The 21,589-nt window shown below is 45.8% G+C and overlaps 1 protein-coding gene across 1 annotated transcript in view; it reads right to left on the reverse strand.

The window, feature by feature from the left end:
* LOC135383276 (uncharacterized) overlaps window positions 1-17,941 on the reverse strand; it is a 94,366-nt gene extending 76,425 nt beyond the window's left edge. The window contains exons 1-3 of the mRNA XM_064612798.1: window positions 17,909-17,941; window positions 4,975-5,083; window positions 323-487 (exon numbers count right to left, since the gene is read on the reverse strand). Coding sequence (XP_064468868.1) covers window positions 323-399 — 77 coding nt within the window. The 5' untranslated portion in view covers window positions 400-487; window positions 4,975-5,083; window positions 17,909-17,941. The remainder of the gene's footprint in view (window positions 1-322; window positions 488-4,974; window positions 5,084-17,908) is intronic.
* Between the last annotated feature and the right edge of the window lie 3,648 nt (window positions 17,942-21,589).

Below are 21,589 nucleotides of genomic sequence, written 5' to 3' on the forward strand. Positions count from 1 at the left end.
TGGGCCGCGGTGTCCCAAGGGCCGAGGATGCACGACAGGTTGAAGGGGTTGCTGCCAAGGGTGGCAAGCTGTGATTGCAGTGTACGCCTCTCGTTGGTATAAGTCCGACAGCGGAGGAGTATGTGCACTACGTAGGCAAGCTTGCAGTGTGCTCAAGGACCTGTATCTCGTTAACAATGCCACGTAGAAAAGTACTTCGTTGTTCCTCGATACCCCTGTGTGCAGTACAGCACCCGCATGATGTAATCGACTACATTTAACAAAGGGTAAGACTCCAATAACGTTCCGAACAAAAAAAGAAAAAGAAAGATTACGAACTCACTTGAGATGAAATCTGACTTGTTCCTGTGTGCACTCAGATAACGAATTGGCACTTTTGGTAGACGCGAAAGGTGACATTAAGTGTTTTCCAACTTCACAGCTCGTAGCTCCCGGGTCTCCTTTTTTCGTCTTCCGGGGTGGAGCTCCGTCATGTACAGCTCCCACACTGAAACGACATAAAACCGAAGCCTTACGTATATGCTCGCCAAACAGTCTTGCGCTTTGTATCCAGTCGCATATAAGGGAGCATTTATCTCCTAGAAAAGTGGCACTGTATGAACGTCTAAATGTTCCAGTATTTTTTTTTTTAATGGTTGAGGTCAGTGATTTACCCAGGCGGCATACAACACCCAAATGTTTGTCGAAATCCCCCCCCTCCATTGCTTTCTTTGCTGTGCACGCCCTACAAAGGGCCTTTGTTATTTCTGGTCTAGACAAATGTCGACAATGATACAAAGGTGTTTCAACGTAACTGAAACAACATCCCCTCACAACGTAATACAACTCCCCCCTTCTTCCAGTGCTTGCAATTTTGGATAAACCAGTGATGGCGGTCGACAACAACGGAGTGACAGAGTAACTGCAAAACACGCTGATAAACATGGGTCATACGTGCTCCTCATTCACTGCGCTGCGACACTCACTGCGCTGCGACGTCTTCGCGCTTACGGGAGCCAGGAGTTCCGACATTTGTAGGTAGGGTAGTCAGTTATGTTGTCGCTAGTGATACGTGCAAGACTGCTTCAACCTCATTCCTTCTTCCGATCCCCATCCTGGAAGTCACAGATCCAATGCCTTAACTGTCCTCTGCGCAATAGTCAGTGGGATGCCCTCACCAGGAAGTCTTCATAATCTTCAAGCCTTACTAGCACAAGAACCGCACCATACCAGCACGTCAGACTGCACAGGCGTTTCCAGTGACCCTGGTGAATAGGAGGTACCTCGCAACAATATTGGAGCGAGCGGAATTGCAGCAGCTTGAGCGCAAAACATGGGGACTTCCGAACAACAGCAAAATTATACTTTGACGATAAAGTGGGGAGGTTTTCCACTCCAGCAGTGGAGCGCTACCCCATAGGTAAGAAGCCTAATATGAGTGATGATGATGATGATGAGAGATGACGATGATGATCGGAGTGGCGATTGCGATCCTGATCGTGATGGTGGGAATGTCCGGGGGCGCTGTCGGAGTCACAATGAGTCCTTTAGGTCAGTCGCCTCAAAAAAAAAAAAAACTACATGACGTAAGGCCGCCCTGGAGTGGCCCGCGGTGTCCCAAGGGTCGAGGATGCACGACAGGTTGAAGGGGCTGCTGCCAAGGGTGGCAAGCTGTGATTGCAGTGTACGCCTCTCGTTGGTATAAGTCCGACAGCGGAGGAGTATGTGCACTACGTAGGCAAGTACACCACACTCATTGCAAATTGGGCTAGCCTCACAGCCTGCCTGGTAGATATAGAACAGGGTGAAGGCCACGTTACGTTCAGACGTAGCCCGTGGTTGAATGACTTCAGGGGACGAGGAAGCTTTGCAGGCACCCGGTATGACAGCATTGGGTCTACACTTCGCCAAGGGGACCTGGTGTCGTGTTGCCACTGTAGGGTCGAACAGGAATCAGACAAATGTCTGAGGAGGGATCTTCTGTCTCCTCTCGAAAGTATAATGAGCGTAGAACGCCGTTGTTGATGTGCAGCGGCAACGTCGGCCTCATAGTTCCCAGTTATTCCGCAATGCCCTGGAACCCACTGAAAGGCAGCGGCGTGAGAGCGTTATTGTAGGGACTTCAGGGCGCACAGGACATCTATCACCACTGAGGATAGGGAACTGCGGATACCCATGTTTTTAATGCACAGGAGAGTTGCTTTGAAGTCGGTATAAATTACCCATTGCCGCGGTTCACAGCCTGTCGTATATGTCAAGAATAACAGGACAGCATAAAGCTCAGTGGAAGTCGATGAGTTGCGCTAAGACAGACGACATCCACCTGTAATGGACGCTGATGGAATGTCAAAGGCTGAAGATGAAGTGTCTGTCGAAGACGATGCATCAGTGTATACAGCGGTACTTTTGCAGTATTGAGCATCAATGAAGTCAAGGATAAGTTTCTTAAGGACAACATCAGGATAGCTCTTTTTGTTGTTCTTGAGGCCGGGTATGGAGACAGTGATAAGTGGTGATGCGGACGTCCATGGAGGCACTATTGGTACCGTCGGGTCTACTTTGAATTTGGGAATATGAGATTTGAATGATGTTATAGAAGCATAAACCGTCGCGTTTCGTCTAGCGTGAAGCGTGCGAATCAGAGGGGTGACCTTTATCATGCCCATCCTTGTCCTTCGAAGTAAGAGAAGTGGTCACTACATCGAGGGATTCCTTCCATTCGGGACTGCTGTTCTGTATCCTGTTATACTGTCGATGCATCTCCTGCCGAACGTCGAGTCTGGAGCGGTACGTAGTCTGAGGGCCTTGTATTGCAAGGCACTCGTGATTCACTGAGCACGGCTACAGAAAAGCCATGGCGGTGAACGAAGCTTCGGAAATCCCTGCACAATGCCCTGATTCATGGCTCAGTGATGTACAGTCTTCCCGTTCTGCACGGGCTTCTTCAGACTGCACGACTAGGCGCTGAAACCCGCCTAGTCGTTGCGGAGGCCAGGGACGTCCCCATTGAGGTTCTCCATACTCGGGAAACTGCACGCGACTATCTGCGTCTAGCTCTTTTTGTTGTCCTTGAGGGCGGGTATGGAAACAGTGATAAGCGGCGATGGCAACGTCCATAGGGGCACTTTTAGTGCCATCGGTTAATGTCCGTCACCCTGAGCAAAAGAATGTGCAGCGTGCTCTGGTGCAGTGGGCATACGTCGGCAAACGTGCCGTCACAACGCTTTTGTGGTATCTCCATCGCTATCCTTGTTCATAGAGACACCGTTGCAACTCAATGTCTCTTGCAGTGGTCGTGTTCTACAGAAGAAAAGGAAGGTGGCCTGCTACAACGCCGTGTGTGCAGTGGTGGAGTATTTTGAGCACATCCTATTTGTCTGGAAACAATACTTTGAAGCCCATCGCCGCCTACAATCGTAATTGGCAGCAGTGGAGGTCGGCCTTTCAGTGTCGGAGGGCCGTGAGACCTACATGGCGCGCCATGAGTGTTTCCCGCTCTAGTCAAATACTTCTTTGGCGTTGCGTCAGATACCTTGTTTTAAAGCACAGGGATCTTGGAGGAAAAAAAAGGAACTGATGGGGCTTCGTCGGTTTCTAGTCACACCCACTTCTGTTTCCTTGATTTTCTTTTTTCTGGCCTGAAGCGGTTGCTCAGTAGTCAAGTGTCCGTGAGTATGAATAGACGGATCCACATATGTGGGACTTCTGTCTCCATATCCTCTCCATATTTCCGTCAGCCCACCTTCTTGCTACATCCTACAAACGTCCTTCCTACATCCAACCAACCGACCTCCTCCCTTGTCTTCATAGCGTACTGCGCAGCTTGACAATCAGTTATGTCGCGATTACGAACGATGAAACCCGAGACACGGAGAAAACAAACAAACACGACTCGATCTCTGGCAGCAAGCTCTTTAATCACAAAAGCTAGGTGTCCGACAATGTCCTGAGAGGTCTCAAGGAAGAAACCGAGGGGGAAGTTATATAATGGCGTAACAATTTCTTTAAACTCTGGAGTCGTGTATCGCCAATGCTCTCGCGAAAAACAGTCTCGCTGAAAAGGGGAGAACAATTGTAACCGAAATTCAAATGAACTACGAACTCTGAATTCATTCAAGCCCTGTACGAACCCGCAGGCGCCCTTGGCCTTTTGATTCATGTCGCGCCCAGAGCATCTCCCGTGGTTCAGTGGATGGGATGATTGCATCCCACCCTCGAGCATTGAAATGACTGCTTTGGAATCCTAGCACGGAGGTTCTGTGTAGGTGTTTCTCCTGGGTTTTTCTCGCGCGGCAACTGTAGGCTCAGATGCACGTGAAGTATGCACAGGACGCACGATTCTCCCTGCCAAGGAACATGCCACGAACCAAACCCGCATACACGATAGCCATGTTATTGAGCGGTGGAAACAGATAATCTTGAACAGCTGCGGCTTTTATGGCGGAGAAGGAGATCATGTGGTTGACTGTTGTGTCGCGTTTAAGCGTATGTTGTAAAGAGCAATCATGTCCTATGCACGTCCATAGAAATCATCCGCGAAAGCGGGTTTTTCAACATCACAGTAAGTTCATTAGCTTGGGGACGTGATGCTGTATAAACGACGGAGTGACGGGTCTTTGAGAAGATGTCCTATACGAGGAAGTGAGGAATGTCCCATGAGAAAGTTGCGTGCAACTTCAGTGAGGAACGGAGAGCCACGGTCAATCAGCAGGATCTGTGCTACGCCGTGAAACAAGCGGAAGCACATAGCGTGTACAGTGATTGTTCGACATATCGCGTTGGGTTTACACGGTTTCGGATAGCCCCTTAGCTGCTTAGAATGCTAGTCGACGACTGCGGAGCCGGCACTCTCTTCTCTATTTGGGTACTAAAATGTATGCGCCAGATATAGCCTAATTTAATGGGTGCCTTGTGCTGCGTTGTGGACGCCGTGGAATGCGAAATATGGAGAATCATGATGTCCTTTCATCATAGTCGATGACTGAGACCACTCACATATGTAGAATCTCGTGAGCTGCAGTTTCAATTCCATAGTAGGTTCCGGGGATGTCTTCGCCCACGCCAAACTTGGACTGTGTACAAAGCTGTGCAACAAACGCGACACCTGCAAAAACAGTCAAAATACATGCAATGTTGAAGCTCATGTTGTCAAATAATAATAATAATAATAATTGAGAGATTGAATTCGTCACACAACACATTCGGCTGCAGCCATAAACAATCCCCCACCCCACCCCCCACCCAGAAAGAAGAAGAAGAAAAAAACAGGCACTTTCGCCTGCTCGACGTGCAGGCGTTAAATATGGGCCAAATCATCGATTTAAGAAGCATGGAAGGTAGCGAGAAAAAAGGCATTTCTTTGGTCCCGTTCAAATGTGTCACTCGGCTTCCCTTCGTACGAATAAACGTGATCCGGTGATATGACTTAACAATACGCCGAAACAGCTGGGCAGGACGGGTGCCGCTCTGCACCGGTAAACGTTTTTTTTTTCTTCTTTCTTTTAGGTAATGCGCCGCTCCCATAAAAAATATTTTGTGTAATAGTTCGTGACTTTTCCTGCCAGATAGATAGACCCCCCCCCCCCCCCCCCCCCCCGATGGTAGTATGTTCACATCACGCGGTAAAAAATATGAAGGGCGTTTCACACAGTGTTGTACCAAACCGTATTCGCTACTTTTTCAGTAGCGGAGTAGCGCTCCCGCTATATTTTAAATTAGTAACGAAAAACTATTTCCGCTACAAATATGAGTAGCGGTGCACTCTCTCTCCGCTACCGATACCGCTACCGCCATTTTCATAATCTGGAAGATGTGGAACACAGAAAGAAACAAAAGCGAGATCATGTCGAAGCTGATTTTTTTTTCTTTCTATTTCTTTCAGTTACTTGTTAATCAGGCAGAGCGATGCGACGATCATCCGCAATTTTACTAACTCTCATAAGCTAGGCGTAATCGAATATTTAGTAATATAATAAGTGTCATTCTGTGCCCTTTTAAACTTTGTTAGCTCACATTTGTGAAACACAAGCGGGTATGTATAACATACCGCATAATATGGGCTCCGAAGCCGGTTTCCGTCATACAATCAGATGCAACACCAGTGTGAGTATGATGATAGCATATTTCGAACTGTGTTTTACAATTTTATTGTTCGGAGCTGACAAAAAAAATCTTTCTTTTTGGAACGGGAATACAAAAATGTATCGGGAACGCAGCGAGATATCGCCATAGACATTATAAGTCAACCATGCCACCGACTGTGCTTTAAGGTGTTGGAGTTCGAGTTAGAAAAGAAAAATATGGATATAGTGGCTCCTACAAAACACTGGAGCCGGCTACTCCGAAACAATTGAAAATAGAAGTCAGTAAGTCTAAAAAGTTAGAGGCGCTGCAATGTCTACAATAAATGCATTAAAGCAGCTGTCGCACGCTGTCTAAGATCCCTCGGCCGTTCTCCGAGGAGCTTCACTAAGTCTAGAGGACGGCGGTCCAGTCTTTCCAAGGTGGCTCTGAGGTCATGTTGGACACTGTATCTGGAGCAGTTTATTAATATGTTCAGTGTTCTCCACATCATCACACGTGTGGCAGTTCGGCGAGTTTACATTTCTCATCTTGAACAATAGGGCACGGCTGAAAGGGAGTCTAGTCGAAGGCGGTGCACTAATGATTCAGTGGCACGCGGCGTGCGACTCGGAAGATGAAGGATGGAAGAAGCGTAGATACGGGTGAACTATGGCTAGCAAGCTGGAATTCGCGTCAACCAACCATGTACGTCTGCAGCGGTCGTGACGTATGTTACGAAGCATCCTTTTGGTGTCCGACCTCGTGAAGTATGCAGGCGTTTTGCTCGTTTTCAGGTGTGTCGTTACAGCCAAAGCATCCATAGCTTTAAGGTGTGTTGTGCCGCAGGCGTAGCATTTGAGACGCGATAGAATTACCTAAACATGTTACACTGTATGTATGTAAGCTGCACAAAATGAAGAACCGGGACAGGGTAACCGGGAGGTGTGATGTTTTTCTCTTTTTATCTTCCGTTTTTCTTTTTCTTTTTTCTTTTTCCTTTTTGTGGGGTTCATCCAGTGAAGGGTCCCTTATGCGTGTAGCAGAATTCGTCGGGCGACGAATTCAATTTCTCCCCCCCTTTTTTTAAGTTCAAACTCAACTCAACTCAACCGAAAATGAATAATATTATTTGAGAGTCAGTGCTCTTTGTACACTTGCTTGGCGGCGATACTTGTGCGATCAACTTTAAGGCAATTGACTGTTACACCGATGAGAGGTTTACGCAAAAGTTACGTCATATCTTTTTTCCTGTGAACGCTTCATTACGGAAGTATTCTCACCCGGGTAGACTCTATACCTCAGGAACTCATACACCCTGAAAAAGAGCACAAACGTAGCTCTTCGTATAATCAAACGCTTTGTAAGAGAAGCTTTCGTGTGGCCGGAAAAATGAGAGCAACAACTTCTAATTCCTGTGAGACCTAAACTTTGGAGCAGTATGCCGACAGCACTCGGAAGGCTGTATATTCTTCTTGGAGGCGGTGGCCCTGACGCAAGCATAAGCAAACATTATGTCATTCGTTTCATCTTTTTAGCACATGATGACTCGATGAGTGGTCGCTTGTGTCGGCAGTTGCGCCACTTGACCGCAGGGAAAACTGATCAATCCGTCGACAATAAGCAGACAGAAAAGATTGAGGATGGGATCTACGGATACCTTGAACGAAATACTGTTATTGCAGGAAAACAGTCTCGCCTGTGAAACATTCTGACGGAAAAATTATTAAATACACATATACGCTATTTGCATTAAATTACATCTTACATGCACATCAAGATCAATGTGAAATATGATATCTCGAGTGTAAGTAGGGTTTTATAACAATGAGCAAGCGCGTAATAGCATGCAATATTAAGTAATGTATTTTACACTGCATACTGGCTACGTGAGGGAAGAAAAATATCGCGCGGTCTTTAGACACATCTATCAAGGCGATGCCTACTGTAAGGTGCTGTCTAGAGAAGGGCGGATAAGGGGGTGGCGGAAAAGTAGCCGTATAGTATTTATGCTACTTTTATTTGGTAACGGTAGCGGTATTGCGTTACTTTTTAAAATTTCTAGCGACGGTAGTATTGCGCAACGTTTCCGTGGAGTAGCGGTAGCGGTATTACGTTACTTCGTGTCGGTAGCGGGTACAACACTGGCTTCACATAACGTAATGAAAAATCGTACTAGAAATCTAGTTGTGTGAACTTTATGGGGTCAACACTATTCGTCTCGGGGGAGCACTTCTATCAAATTTAATTCGCCAGAAATTGACTTTTCCCAATTGAACTCCGAATTTGCCAAGTCAACCTCCTGTTTATTTATTTTTTGACAGACACAGGGGGAAATGCGAAAACCGTCGTTACGAGGCGCGCAAATTGCTGAACCCGCTCACAGCGCTCTTGAGCGCTTTGTGTCGTCGCACATAGCTCATGCTTTCTTCATCATAGGGGTCATAAGTTGTACAACTACTGCATTCACGTTGATGATATATCTGAGATTGTATTTTTTAATTTTCTTGTTCGCAGCAGGCAAGCAGTGTGTTGTGTTCTGCACAACAGGAACATAGAGAGGTATGGCGAAGAAAAAAACAAAATGTCTAAATGGTCATTTTGCGGACACTGATGAAATATTTAAATACCACGCAAGGGTTAGGGGCACAATAGAAATTTTTACCGCAGTTTGATGCCTCCCCAATACGTATGGGCAGCGACAATCAAAAATACAATTTTTATGACAACATTTCTAAGCTTGTTGTTTGTAATCACCATTCTGCGACCCTAAGACTCTGAATATCGGCGCTTATGGCACTCTTTCTGTTCTATCAACTTCGTTATAAAACAAAATTCCAATGTTAAGCAGGTTTACCTAGATGCGTACCTCAAAGCGTAGGGAAGACACATACCTTCTTTAAGCATAATTTTTTCACTTGCTCATAGCACTGTCGCAGAGGAAAGATTTCGACACTTGTTACAAACACAAAACACATTTTTAGCACACCTCAATAACCCACCAATACCGCATAAGGGTGGGGCACACTAACTTGATTTCAAATGGTCCAAAAACGTTTAATAATTATATGCAACCATTCGAAAGTTTTACATAGCATACATACATAAAACACGGTGCGGATTTTGCACACGCGAACGTCGTTTTCGGAAGTCTTCGTGTTTCAATAGCAGACGTAATTGTTAGTGATAGCTGCTATGCATGTGCAAGACACCACCCAGAGTCATTGTTTGGTTTGGGTTGGTTTGGTGTAAATAAAATAAAATGGAGGATGTGACGCTCGTGAAGAGAGTCAGCTACAATAAAAAAAGATAGTTGAGAAGTGAAGATAAAAAGGAAACATCCATCGCGTGTCACATGATTGTCGTAGTCATCCTTTTTAGCAGTACCTACGTTTATGCAGACTTGATTCCCTTTTGAACAGTGTGTCAGAAAAGGAATCCTTCAGAATTTTCTACTTCTGTCAAATTTGCTCATACCATAAGCACTGTGCTAGACAATGATTTATGTGGCTGTCATTAAATGAATCCCCTGAAATGAAATGTATTTGCTGGCATCACTCAGTAAATTTGGAATGCATATCTCCAGTTGAATTGTCCTTTTTCTGTTCAGAATATTTTATTAACATAATTATCTAATTACACAAGTAACTGCCCAGATTACACTTTGCTTTTAACTAACACAATAACAACGTAAATGTTCTACGTTCAACCTTTTTTTTTTTTTTTTTCATGGAGGCGTCTAAGGTTCACACCTCACAGCATGGTCGTCATTTGTCAGTTGGACCGGGGGTTATCTTGGTACCAGAAATAGACGACAGATACCCAGGTGTGCTGTTCAGGCAATTAGAAGCTCTTCTAATTGTCTGAACAGTCGGTTTCGCCTCAGATCAGGCAGGGAGGTCCCATAGACCTACTGGATTTTCATTATTTTTAAGCGAAGCGGTTAAGCGAATGATTTCTAGCAAATACTAGTTTTTGTGCGAAAAAAAAAATCGAGAAGATCCGGCCCTGAGTGTTTGACTTTTACCGTTTTTGCACTCGCATATCTCCTGAGTTTTAAAAGAGATTCTTAAAAAAAAAAAAAAATGGCGAACATGCTTTCTTGCTCAATTATTTTCCAGCTTCCACGCTTGATTTCCCTGGCAGTAGATGTCCCTCGTTGCTGTAGTTCCACCGCTGTACTCAGATCTTAATGCTCTTTCATTTGGTATATACAGGGTGTCTTTTTTTAGGCGATACAGATTTTTCATAAAAAAACTATAAGAGCTATAGACATGCTGTTTCACTTCTATCATCTCTGGGCCGGCGGACGTTTTTGGCCATATATTGCTCGACGGTCAAATGACTAATTACCTAAAAATTCATAACTAACGTTTTAATTATAAAAGATACGAAGTTATCCCAATGAGAACATCTCTTCCTTTCGGTGACCTGATATCGTAGCCGTTTTCAGAACAAAAATCCGTTCGGTAGATCGTCCGCAAAAAATTCGTGAAGGAACACCATTTTTTTCTTTATTATGTTCATTGCGCATCTTCGTAGACGCGTCTTTCTTTCACCCCCAATGTGCGATGGTGAAGGAGCGTCATGCGTCGAAGATGCCGCCACAGTGCCGCCTCATGCGTCGAAGATGAGCTTTAACTTGCGGAAACAAAACAAAAACACATGTATTGGGTGATGCTATCTGAACTGCCCTTATCTTGTGTTGCATTTTCTGATAATCTTTTTCCAGGACGCAAGAGGCGACAGTGTGGTCTTTCACCCTCTCACATTGGGGGCAAAAGTAATAACAATAATAATTGGGGGTTTACGCCGCGAGGCAACTGAGATCATGAGCGACGCCGCAGCGGTCGGTCTGTGGATTGCTTTTGCCCACCTGAGGGTTCTTTAACGTGCGATGAAAGCTCATCACACGGCACCCCGTATTTAACGTCCCTCTTGGAAGACGGCGTGCCGAAGCACTGAGATTTGTGGTGTCCGTCCCAATCTCCTCCGTGTCTCTCGTTCCTCCTTCTTCAAGTGCCTAAGCAACTTGTACCCTGCCACCAAGTTGCTGGCGTCCTCGGCCGGGTTCGAACCCGCGATCTCGGGATCAGAAGGCGAACACGCTACCGACTGAGCCACCGAGGCCGGTGGGGGGGGGGGGGAGGGGGCAAAAGAAAGACGGGTCTCCGAGGATGCGCAATTGACATAATAAAGAAAAAAATTGTGTTCCTTCACGAATTTTTTGCGGACGATCTACCGAACGGATTTTTGTTTTGAAAACGGCTACAATATCAGCTCACCGAAAGAAACAGATGTTCTCATTGGGATAACTTCCTAGCTTTTATAATTAAAAAGTTAATTAACGACTTTTTGGTAATTAGTCATTTGACGGTCGAGCAACATATGGCCAAGAACGTCCTCCGGCCCAGAGATGATAGAAGTGAAAACAGCATGTCTATAGACCTTATAGTTTTTTAATGAAAAATGCGTATCGCCTAAAAAATACACCCTGTATATCGTGCGTATACCTTCTACAGGTATATGCTCAGACAGGCAAACGTTTAGGAATATTTCGGGGAAAAAAAGCAAGTACTTTGCGCGTCAGTTTCTCGGAAAGGCCCCTTTTGATTTCAGTTTTATTCTGCCAGGACATAGCCCGATGATAGGTCTCTGCTGTAAAAAAAAATCTGCTTCAGAAGCTGTGCACTGGCGGTGAGCGCGTGAAAACGCGGCCCTACTATGCGTGCGTACTTGTAGAAACGCGGGGCTTGCGGTACCGCGGGGTAGCGGCTGTCTGTCGATGCCTCACAAGAAACGAAATGGAAAACTGTGTAATATCAGAAGCGGTAGTTTATGTACATGTACTATTTACAAGACTGCGAACGCGGAAAAAGTATTTCGAAGTGACAATGACAAACGGTTTCACTCACGTTTCTGTATTCATTGTCCACGGTAAGGGCTATGGAGGTTTCCCGGGCTTCACATTCCATTCTCCACATGTTGTGCTTTGCCACACATGCGAACCTTGTATGCCAGGTTGATGCAGTACATTTCCTAGCCCTAGCCGAGCCGTCTACGGACGCACATTTGCACTTTCACTTAGACGCTCCAGCGATTGTGCCGTTCGTTTTGTGTTACCTTTTGTTTTCTCCCCAAGCTTAGGGATATGTTTCCAGCATCAAGTATACACCGAGTCGTTGCATTCAGCTTCTGTGTTCATCGCTATCCAAACTGACGACGGCACGAAGGCACGACGTGATCTCCGAACTAATTGAAGACCGCTTCTCGATTCCTAAGGTAGCTTGTCATGTCTCTAAAGGTCTAAACAACGAGAATTGGCCGCAGTTAGGGGCGATATCTAAGCCTCAAGCGCCCTGAAATTAATGAATTCAACCAACTGCGGGAAAAGAGGTGCAGACCCAGCTTCGATTCCTGGCCCCAGCACCTCTTTTCCCTGAGTTGTTTGAATTCTTTAAAGATCGTTTAGGCCTATTGCTGGCGGTCACTGTAACTTCTACCACTGTAACTTGCTACCTTTGAGGATCGCTAGGCTCTTCGACAACGAAACACACTGCGTGTGTGTGCACGCCGTTCATGACTGTTATTCCGTATTGGGAAATAAATAATTGAATTGAATTGAATTGAATGACCGCTCTGCAGTGACTCCTCGGAAGCGACTATGCCAGGTCATCCTCGCGACTCCCCCACCTCGCGCTTCTAAATTGAGTGCAACATTTCCCAAGCCACAATGAAACTGAAATTAACGTGGAAATCGTTCATTCCACATCACAAATTAGTAACCATACCACACCCGAGACCCTCCGATGGTGGGTCACGAATGTCCGCTATGCTCAGCCAAAACTCGAATGGGCGCGCCAGAACGCTTCGAGGCACGCCCGTCACTAACCTGCACGCCAAAATTTGTGCACGGCTTGCTGGCCTTGATTCATACTAAATCATAAAAAAAATGGTCCAGAATATTTTTTTTCTAAACTCAAGAGATATGCGCGTGCAGAAACGGCAAAAGTGAAACACTCGTATTCGGGGCTGGATTTTCTCGATTTTTTCGCACAAAAACTATTCGGTAGAAATCATTCATTTTACCGCTATTTATCATCACATGCGATGAGCTTATCACTATAAAAAAATGAAAATCCGGGAGATCGATGGGACCTCCCTGCCCGATCTGACGTCAAGCCGGTCAGGTCTAGCATATCCATCTCCATCACATCAAAGACACCTTCATTAGCATTTCTATGTTTCAAGTGGGTCCCTATGGTCCGGTTTTACCAACCCTGGGCTACCCTGTTTGACAGGAAATCTCGCCAATAAGTGTTGGTGAAACCGGGTTGACAATTAACACCAAGTTTAGGGAAGTCTGATCTCGGTTCAAGCGTCAACTCAAGTTGGTGCAACAGGGCCAATATTATTTGTCGGATGTCGAAAATGTGGTAGGTATAATTTACATATTTATAAGTAGGGTCTGACGTTTTCGAATTGAGCCCAATTCCTCTCGATTATACCCCCCAAGCAGTTTCGCACCAGTTCGGGTTACATCTAATTTATTTCTCCCCAAATTTCAATCACATTTCGCACTATTTTGTAGCCGGCTCTATGCACGCCTGGTGTAAATGTTATTTGAGTGCACCAACGATGCTTCAACACGTAGTGTTTGTCCTTATAATGGGCGTTGAATGCATGTTTGATCTATATATGCACGACTAACTGCGGGACACTCGCTGGCGAGAAGGAAAACAATTCCAATAACAAACGAATGTATTAACAGCGCCCAATTTCACCGCAAATTAGACCTTAAAATATCACCCGATCCCCACCCCCACTAAATCTGGGAACGTCTTTTAACCTGAAAGTTAGAGCCTATGTATAAGTTGTACGTTCTTATATAAAATTGTATGCACGTGCAATTGAAGTCTGCCTGCGTACAATTGCCTACTTGCACGGTAAAATATTATAATGTGTGCATTACTATCACACACTGTACTCCAGAGCTTCTGTATCACACAATTTTATCTGGAATGTAATAACGCATATTTCTTCTATTATCTAAACCCATGTCTAGCATACAGGGTGTCCCAGAAAACTTGTCATTGAATTTTAATTGAAAAGCTACGCCACCTAGAATCATACGGTCAACGGAATTTGTTCTTACTAGGTTTTCGCCATCTCCTGATGTGCATGTCATGTAACCTAAGCTTAATTATGTAAGTTTTTGCGAACTGAACTCGGAAATTTGCAAAGTAAAGGTTACTTTTTTACCCCTCCAATATCAAGAACGTGCCGAATTTACTCAAATGAATGATAATTCACAGGAATATTGAGGAGCTATCATATCGGAAAAAATAGTCGAAAATCATGCTTTACGGAGATCGCAGAAGATAGCGCGCGACTAATTTTTCAACAGAATCATTGTCAGTCCGACGAAAGGACGTTGGAAACTGAGCCCACACCGGCATGGTAGAAAGAGATAACACAGACATAGCTTATCGCGTCCGGTTTCGGCTAGGACCGTACCTTCCCTCTCCTAATTTCAGGAACTGTCACTTTTTCGTACTATCACTGTGTGGGCTGGGTTTCCAACCTCCTTTCGTCGTGCTGACAGCGATTGCGCTGAAAAAGTCCTCGCGCGTTATACTCAAGTGCCCCGAGAAGCATGATATTCGGCTGTTTTTCCCGATAGGATAAATCCTGAATATCACTGTCAATTATCATGAATGTGAGTAAATTGGGCACGCTCTTCATGTTGGTGGGGTTAAAAAGTGACATTTACTTGGCAAATTTCCGAGTTCACTTCGTAAAAATTTACATAATTAGACTTGGGTTACATGACATGCACATCAGGAGGTGGCAAAAATCTAGTAAGAACAAATGTGTTCACCGCATGATTCTAGGTGGCGTAGTTTTTCATTAGAATTCAATTACACGTTTTCTGGGACACCCTGTGTATACATATCGCAGAAATTGATCTCTTTCCTGTGATGTGATTGAAAGTTCATGCCCGGCCTTTGAGTAGTCCAATCATTCAGATATACATATATTGGATAAAAGGCTAAAAATGTGCAAGAGAACGTGATCATGAAATTCCAGTTTAAGTTTTCATTGTTACTTCTAAGTGGCAACACGAGCAAAATTAAATGTAAATATAATAAATATATCCTGCGATGTACAGTAAGCGGCGGTGAAGTTTGCTGTATTTCCATAGCTTCCAGAATGCTCTCTAGTTCTTCAGGACACACCACTGCAAAAAAAGAAAAAGGCATCTTTTGGTTTACTTGAAGCAAATTAACCTTTGATCAAATTAAATCATTATTATGCATTGTACAATGCAACTGGTTTACCTATAATCAGCGCCCGTATCTCTATAAAGCATTGGGTGTCCCTAAATAGGGCCGTTTTCTTTTTCTTTTTTCTGGTGACATGATTTGTGCTAAAGTACAGAAATGGTCAGAGGTCAGTATCCGAAGTGTCCATGAACTGCCTTTACCTCTGGAACGCAGATGGCAAAAGCAGAGTAGAATTACACGTGCAGAATCGGTTATAAGAAGTAAGCCTAGACACAAAATTGCAGAATCGATATTCACAAACCTTGTGCGGTGCTGTTCCACAACATGTGCAAGTGTTGGCCTTTCACTGAACGTGGTTGAGCGTAGTGGCAGACCTTCTACTGCTGGTGGCGGTTTTCGGTGCTGCCAAATGCAAGTTAGAACTTTGGTAATCAGTGTTGATACATACCCTGTTCAATGAGAAAACATGAATTTGCCATGAAATTGTTTGTAGCTAAGAACAACATAGAAAAAGGTAAGCGAGCTGGTGTGTAGATGAAGCGAACATTTCCTTGAGTCTGGCAAAGGGATTAGGGACCTCGTCCTATCCTAGACTCAAGGAAATGTTCGCTACATTGTTTATGGTCATGACGCGTTGGATAAATTGATGCGACACAAGTAAAGCGGGCAGCAATTCCTTTAGTCTGAGGTAGGGGGCTTCGACAACAGAGACAGACGACGGACGATAGGGCACGAAGACTCACAAACGAACAAATGCTTAAGCCAGTAGCAGGATGCAAGCAAGCTGGTGTAATCTTGGCAGAGGTGTTTGTGAGGTGAGCCGTTTTTGTGTGTTCCTCGGTCCTGTCTCGTCGTTGTTCTCAGACACATGGTCATGTTGCCTCTGCCAGCAAATAGTGCCCACTTCACGTATCTAGCAGCTTGCTTGCATTTTGCTGCTTTGTTCTTCCGGAATCTTTTGACTTACAAAAAAAAAAAAAAATACAGGACTAACACGTAGCTTCAACAAGTTTGCTGGTACTGACTAATTGATGCCTTATTTCTGATAAGTATAGGGAATGAAGCACGCAGGAGAATTTATCATTAGTAGTCGCTCGCTTGCGCGCAGATGGTGCCCTTTTTCACGTGGGATTTTGGATTTCACCTGGTGAAATGCAGGCTCAAGCTAGTGATCATTAAAGCTAAAACTTATTGTGTTTTTTCGCTACCAGCAGCTGTACTTATCAATAGCCATCAACAGAAATAATATACTTGAATTATACGAACTACTTCCAGAAGATTCAATGAAGCTGCTCGAGTGAACCTGTAATATAAAGCAGAAAACCGTGAAATCATAACTGACGTCGTGTGCAAGCGGGTGGTTTGAATAAGTTCACATTGAGTGGGAGCTTGCAAAGAAGAAAAACGAAGTACTGTCCTTCTGTGCGTAACTGTGGGCTTTATTGCAGCAGCACAAGCTGCGACAATAACTACGGAGGTAAAACGTGTTGTATAAGAGATGGCACATACGCAGCCCTGTATTAGGCAAAGCTGACACAGTTATAGTTCCTCGACAGCTTTCTCTAGGGCATTACGTGAACTTGGGCGTGGACAGACACGAATGCCGAGAAGATCACGCAATTGTAAGCGGCGTCTCCGAAACATTTAATTTACAGGATTACATCCTCGTCATTTTCCTCTGTGGGCTACCATACCGGGTGATTATAAAAAGTGTCACTTACCCCGTCGGGTACTTCCCTCTGCGTCTTGTGGGCATGTCGTCATCTTTTTGCCGCCTTCTTGCCCGAGGCACACCAAGACGGGTTTGTAAAGCACCCGTCTCTAAGTACGCGTCCTTCCCGAAATGTGAACGGCAGAGACGAGGAATGTGCACCTCTCTTTGTTCCGGTTGCCTGCCCGCGATTGCTGCTTCCCACTCGCGCTTTGTGTCACTGTCTTTCCCCGGCTGGTGGAATGTCACTTCTGGGTTAGCGGTGGCCGTCTATGTACAGCCAGGCACGTAACACCGCGCTCCTTGAGACATGACCGCTTCAGAAGTCCGACAAATAAGCGGGTATCAGTAAACTTTACTGCGAGTATTCACTTCGTATGGACAACCCGGAAGTGAAGCGTACGAGCTCGTAAAGAATCGTCTGCAAAGCCAGTCGACTGCGGGCTGTCCTCTGATTGGTGTACAATCAGAGGACAGCCCGAAATTTCTGTGCCAAAATTTCGTATGGATCATGACATCATCCTTCGCTGCCAGGGTAGCCAGATACAGTAAGAGTCAGCCGGACTGCAAGGCCATTTCGCAGGAGAATGCCGCGCAAGCGCAGTGGCAGCCGAGGCAAATAGCCGGATGTGGCCGAATGCGAAGACGTAAAGACGGCAGCTTCCGTTCGCTCGGAAATGAGCAATTACATTCACAGAACATGTAGCCTACAGTGGAGAGCCAGCGAGTTTTTACATAATTCAGAATAGTTTTAATATATCTTTGCGTCTACTAAATGTGACGACACTTTGCAGAGTCGTTCTCATGCAACAGTAGCAATGTTTTTCGGACTGTGCAGAACACGTTTAATGAAATGCAGTACGGTACATACCAAGTGCATTTCTGTCAGATCTCGATGCGACGTCTCGCCTGGAATGAATGATACAGCAAACAAACGACTATTATTTCCGAGATGGAGAGATCACTGACACGTTAATTTCACACAAATGCGTCACGTTGCTGTACCCACGTATAGTTGTATCCATGTCTACACTCGTCGCCAGTCTATACCGACACAGGCGAATAGCTACTCCGCTATGGCACTTTATTACTAACTAGTAGGATGCTAGTATCAGGCGCCCTAGGCAGCTGTCATCGGCTTCAGTACCTACCATCTTCAAAGGAACAGCAGTAAAGCCATATAAAAATTGGTGTACAGATATAAATGTTATTTGGTAGAGATGTCCTGTAACTACAAGTGTACACTACATGTAGTTACCCTGCATCACAGCTGCACTAATTAAAACTACTTTGCAACTACTGCGATGTAGTTGTTTAACTACTCTGATATTTTGTGCGCATCGTTATATCTATAGTATCTTAGGCGTAGCAATAGCACGTGAGTGCGTGGAAAGCGAGAAGACAGTGAACTCCCACACTCGCAACAATCATAGCACAGCACGCGCCCCTCCATACAATACTGATGTAGCGATATGTCATGCAATGATAAAGTCATGACCTATAATCTGGCGACGGAGGGGGCGTAAGCGTTTTGAATGTGCTGTGTGTCGATCGTTATGTACAATGATTAACACAAAAGACGTACGTTCTGTTCACGTGCCGTAGCATTTCTATACGCAAGCTTGACAATGAATGTCTCCACTCCGCGTCTAACCAGTCTAACTCGACCAATGCTCCGACAGCCAACGGTCCTGTTGCGACACATTTGATGCTGTGCTGACTCCCCACCGAAAATTCTTAAAAAAATGCTAAGTAGTTGTAGCACGCTGTAACCTAACTACTGTAGTTAACTACAGAAAAGTTTAACTAGTAGTCATAACTACCATTTGTGCAGGTGGTTTCTAACTACTTCTGTACTGCCATGCAGTTCTTCAACTAGTAGTTAACTATACTGCACATCTCTGTTTTGGCGGAGGCACGCGAGCCATCGGTGCTTATTATTCGCGATAGTGTCGCCTTACACGCGTACACACGGTATCTTGCCCGCCATCCAGCCCATTACCTCTGTGACATTGCGGAACGTTGTCCCGCATCTGCATTCGGTCAAGCTATTTGCCGTTTACGAAGCAACATCCCCTCAACTTCCGCCCGGACCTCCTTTGCGCCACCCATGTGGACACTTCACTACCCCACTGTACAAACGTCAATTCCGGGCCTTAGGAAAAAGAAGGTTGTGCCAACAGTTGTGGCCTGCCAACTGACCTTGTTCCACATCTACAGTCACCACCGGCATCGAACCCAAATATACACCGATGCTTCAGTCTCTCTAGTTGGGTCGTCTGCTGCCTTCTGCATCCCAGAGGATGGAGCTGAGCACGGCTTCAAGCTCCCTCTTATGTCATCTGCTGAGGCCGAGGCATTCGCACTACTGGCCGCTTTGAGACATGTCTCCTCGTGTGCGCCCAGGGCCTGGTCGGTCCTCACCGACAGTAAAGTGGCTCTGGAGGCGCTGGCCTCTTACTCTGCCGCAGTCATCAGTGACACCTACACCACGATCATCGCCCTGCACTCTGAACTTGTATCACTGGGACACGAAGTGGTGTTCCAATGGATTCCGAGCCATGTCGGAATTTCAGGCAATGATCGTGCTGACGCTCTTGCTCGGCAAGCCCACGACGCTGAGCAACCAACTGTCTTTCCCCTTGCGCACTCTATGTGCCAGCTGAAAATCCGCCGCTTCACTGCCAACCGCACACAGCTCTTTCAGCAAGAAGCTATACGAACCAATGCCTTCCTTAAATCCATTGACCCTTTAATGACACATGCTGTGCCTGGCCGCATCCCGCGCATCGAGGAATCGCTGCTTCATCGGCTACGGCTGAATGTGGCCCGAACTCCTGTCCTCCTATTTAAGATGAATCAGCACCCGTCACTTCTTTGCCCAACGTGCAACGTAGAAGCCGATGTGCCACACATTCTGATTGCCTGCCAGCGGTACGAAGACCACCGATCGAGTCTCCGGCGCCGCCTTGCTCATCTAGCCTACCGAGAGCTTTCCCTCGCGGTGCTACTTGGCCCTACCCAGCACGCTGAAGTCACGTCTGCGCTGACACGATTCCTTCGGGAATCTAAACTCCTGGGCATTCTCTGATGCGTCCTATGCGCAACGATTAGTGAAGGAGCTGTGTATCCCAGCTGTTTTCTTCTGTTTGCTTGAAAGCATTAGGGAATAGCAAGCCCACACCGTGGCTAACCTTTCCCTTCTTTTTCTTACTTTGCATTAAACATATTCCCCCCCCCCTGGTTATTTGTGACATATTCTACACTTGTGCAGTAGCGCATCTAAACCAACGGGCGAAGTCTCAGGATGGTTGACAAATATACACACATGCAGTTATGGTAGATAGTTCTAAGTTGGGCGTCGTATTGCGCGCCATTTTCTCATTTCTTCGCTTCATCTCGCACCAAGGAAGAGAAGTTTTTACGCGGTACGAAATACGGGACAGGATTTTCACGACATTGAGCCCCTAACAGCTGTGGTTGTAACGTATACGTAAAAATGTAGGAAATATTGTAATATTCATGACATGGCCTCTAAAGGAACAAGAGCAGTATGTTCTTGAAACGGAGAGGTAAACAAATTTCCAAAGTCCTGATATCGTTGAGGAGCGGAAGCGACTCCAGATGCATCCAAAGGGGGTGCCCGATAAACACGGGCAACAAACGGATATACAGTAGTTTCCACGGAGCGGGCATGCGGTCACGGACAATGTAAATACCACCCTTGAGCAATGCTGGTTGCGTTTTCTATCCGCTACATATTTCGATATGACACGGCGAAAAAAACAGGGTAGTTTGAAAAGGCACGGTGCAGCTCATAGCCACAGTTGCTTCGCGGCGCTAACACGGAATAGAACACAAAATATATACTGAAAATGCACGGAGTTCAGACGAGTTTGTTCCGTACTCTCCGCCTCCCTCAACGAGCTCGACTCCCGCCCCCTCTCCCTCACCAAATTGCTTGGCCCCTGGCTGCATCCAGCTCACCAACGCTCTGTCATTCAGGCTTTCTTCGCCTTTTTGGACGCCACAGGACTTCGATCCTCATTGTAACGGGACCCATTCCTTCATTCCCTGCTTCACGCCCAGCAGTGGGGTAGAGTATCGCCCCCGGCGATGAAACTCCCCACCCATTATCTTGAAATAAAGTTGTTGTTGTTTTGTTCCGGGAAAATCGCATAGAACGGGGAGTGGGAGAAATTTGTCGTTGCGAACACCTACTCGCGAGGAAACGCTGTAGTGTCCGTGATCTACATGAACCCGAGTGGAGCCTCTGAAGAAAGAAAAAAAAAACAGAAAAAAAACAGGCAATCGTCGGGAACACGGTGAGCACACGGATGATCAGCGAGACAAAACGCGGACACATCACCGACGCATTTCACAGACGCGAAAAACCTCACGTTACCGTGAAGCCGGCCTAACGGGGAGAAAGGTGGCGATGACGTGGCACTGTCGTAGAGGCATCCAGTGTAGTCAAGTCGGTAACCAACTGCATCAGCCGATCAATGTTTGTCTGCACAGTGCTGACGGTAGAAGCCAGGCTTGTAATTGT

This window comes from Ornithodoros turicata, chromosome 2, assembly GCF_037126465.1.
Source record: "Ornithodoros turicata isolate Travis chromosome 2, ASM3712646v1, whole genome shotgun sequence".
Lineage (NCBI taxonomy): Eukaryota > Metazoa > Arthropoda > Arachnida > Ixodida > Argasidae > Ornithodoros > Ornithodoros turicata.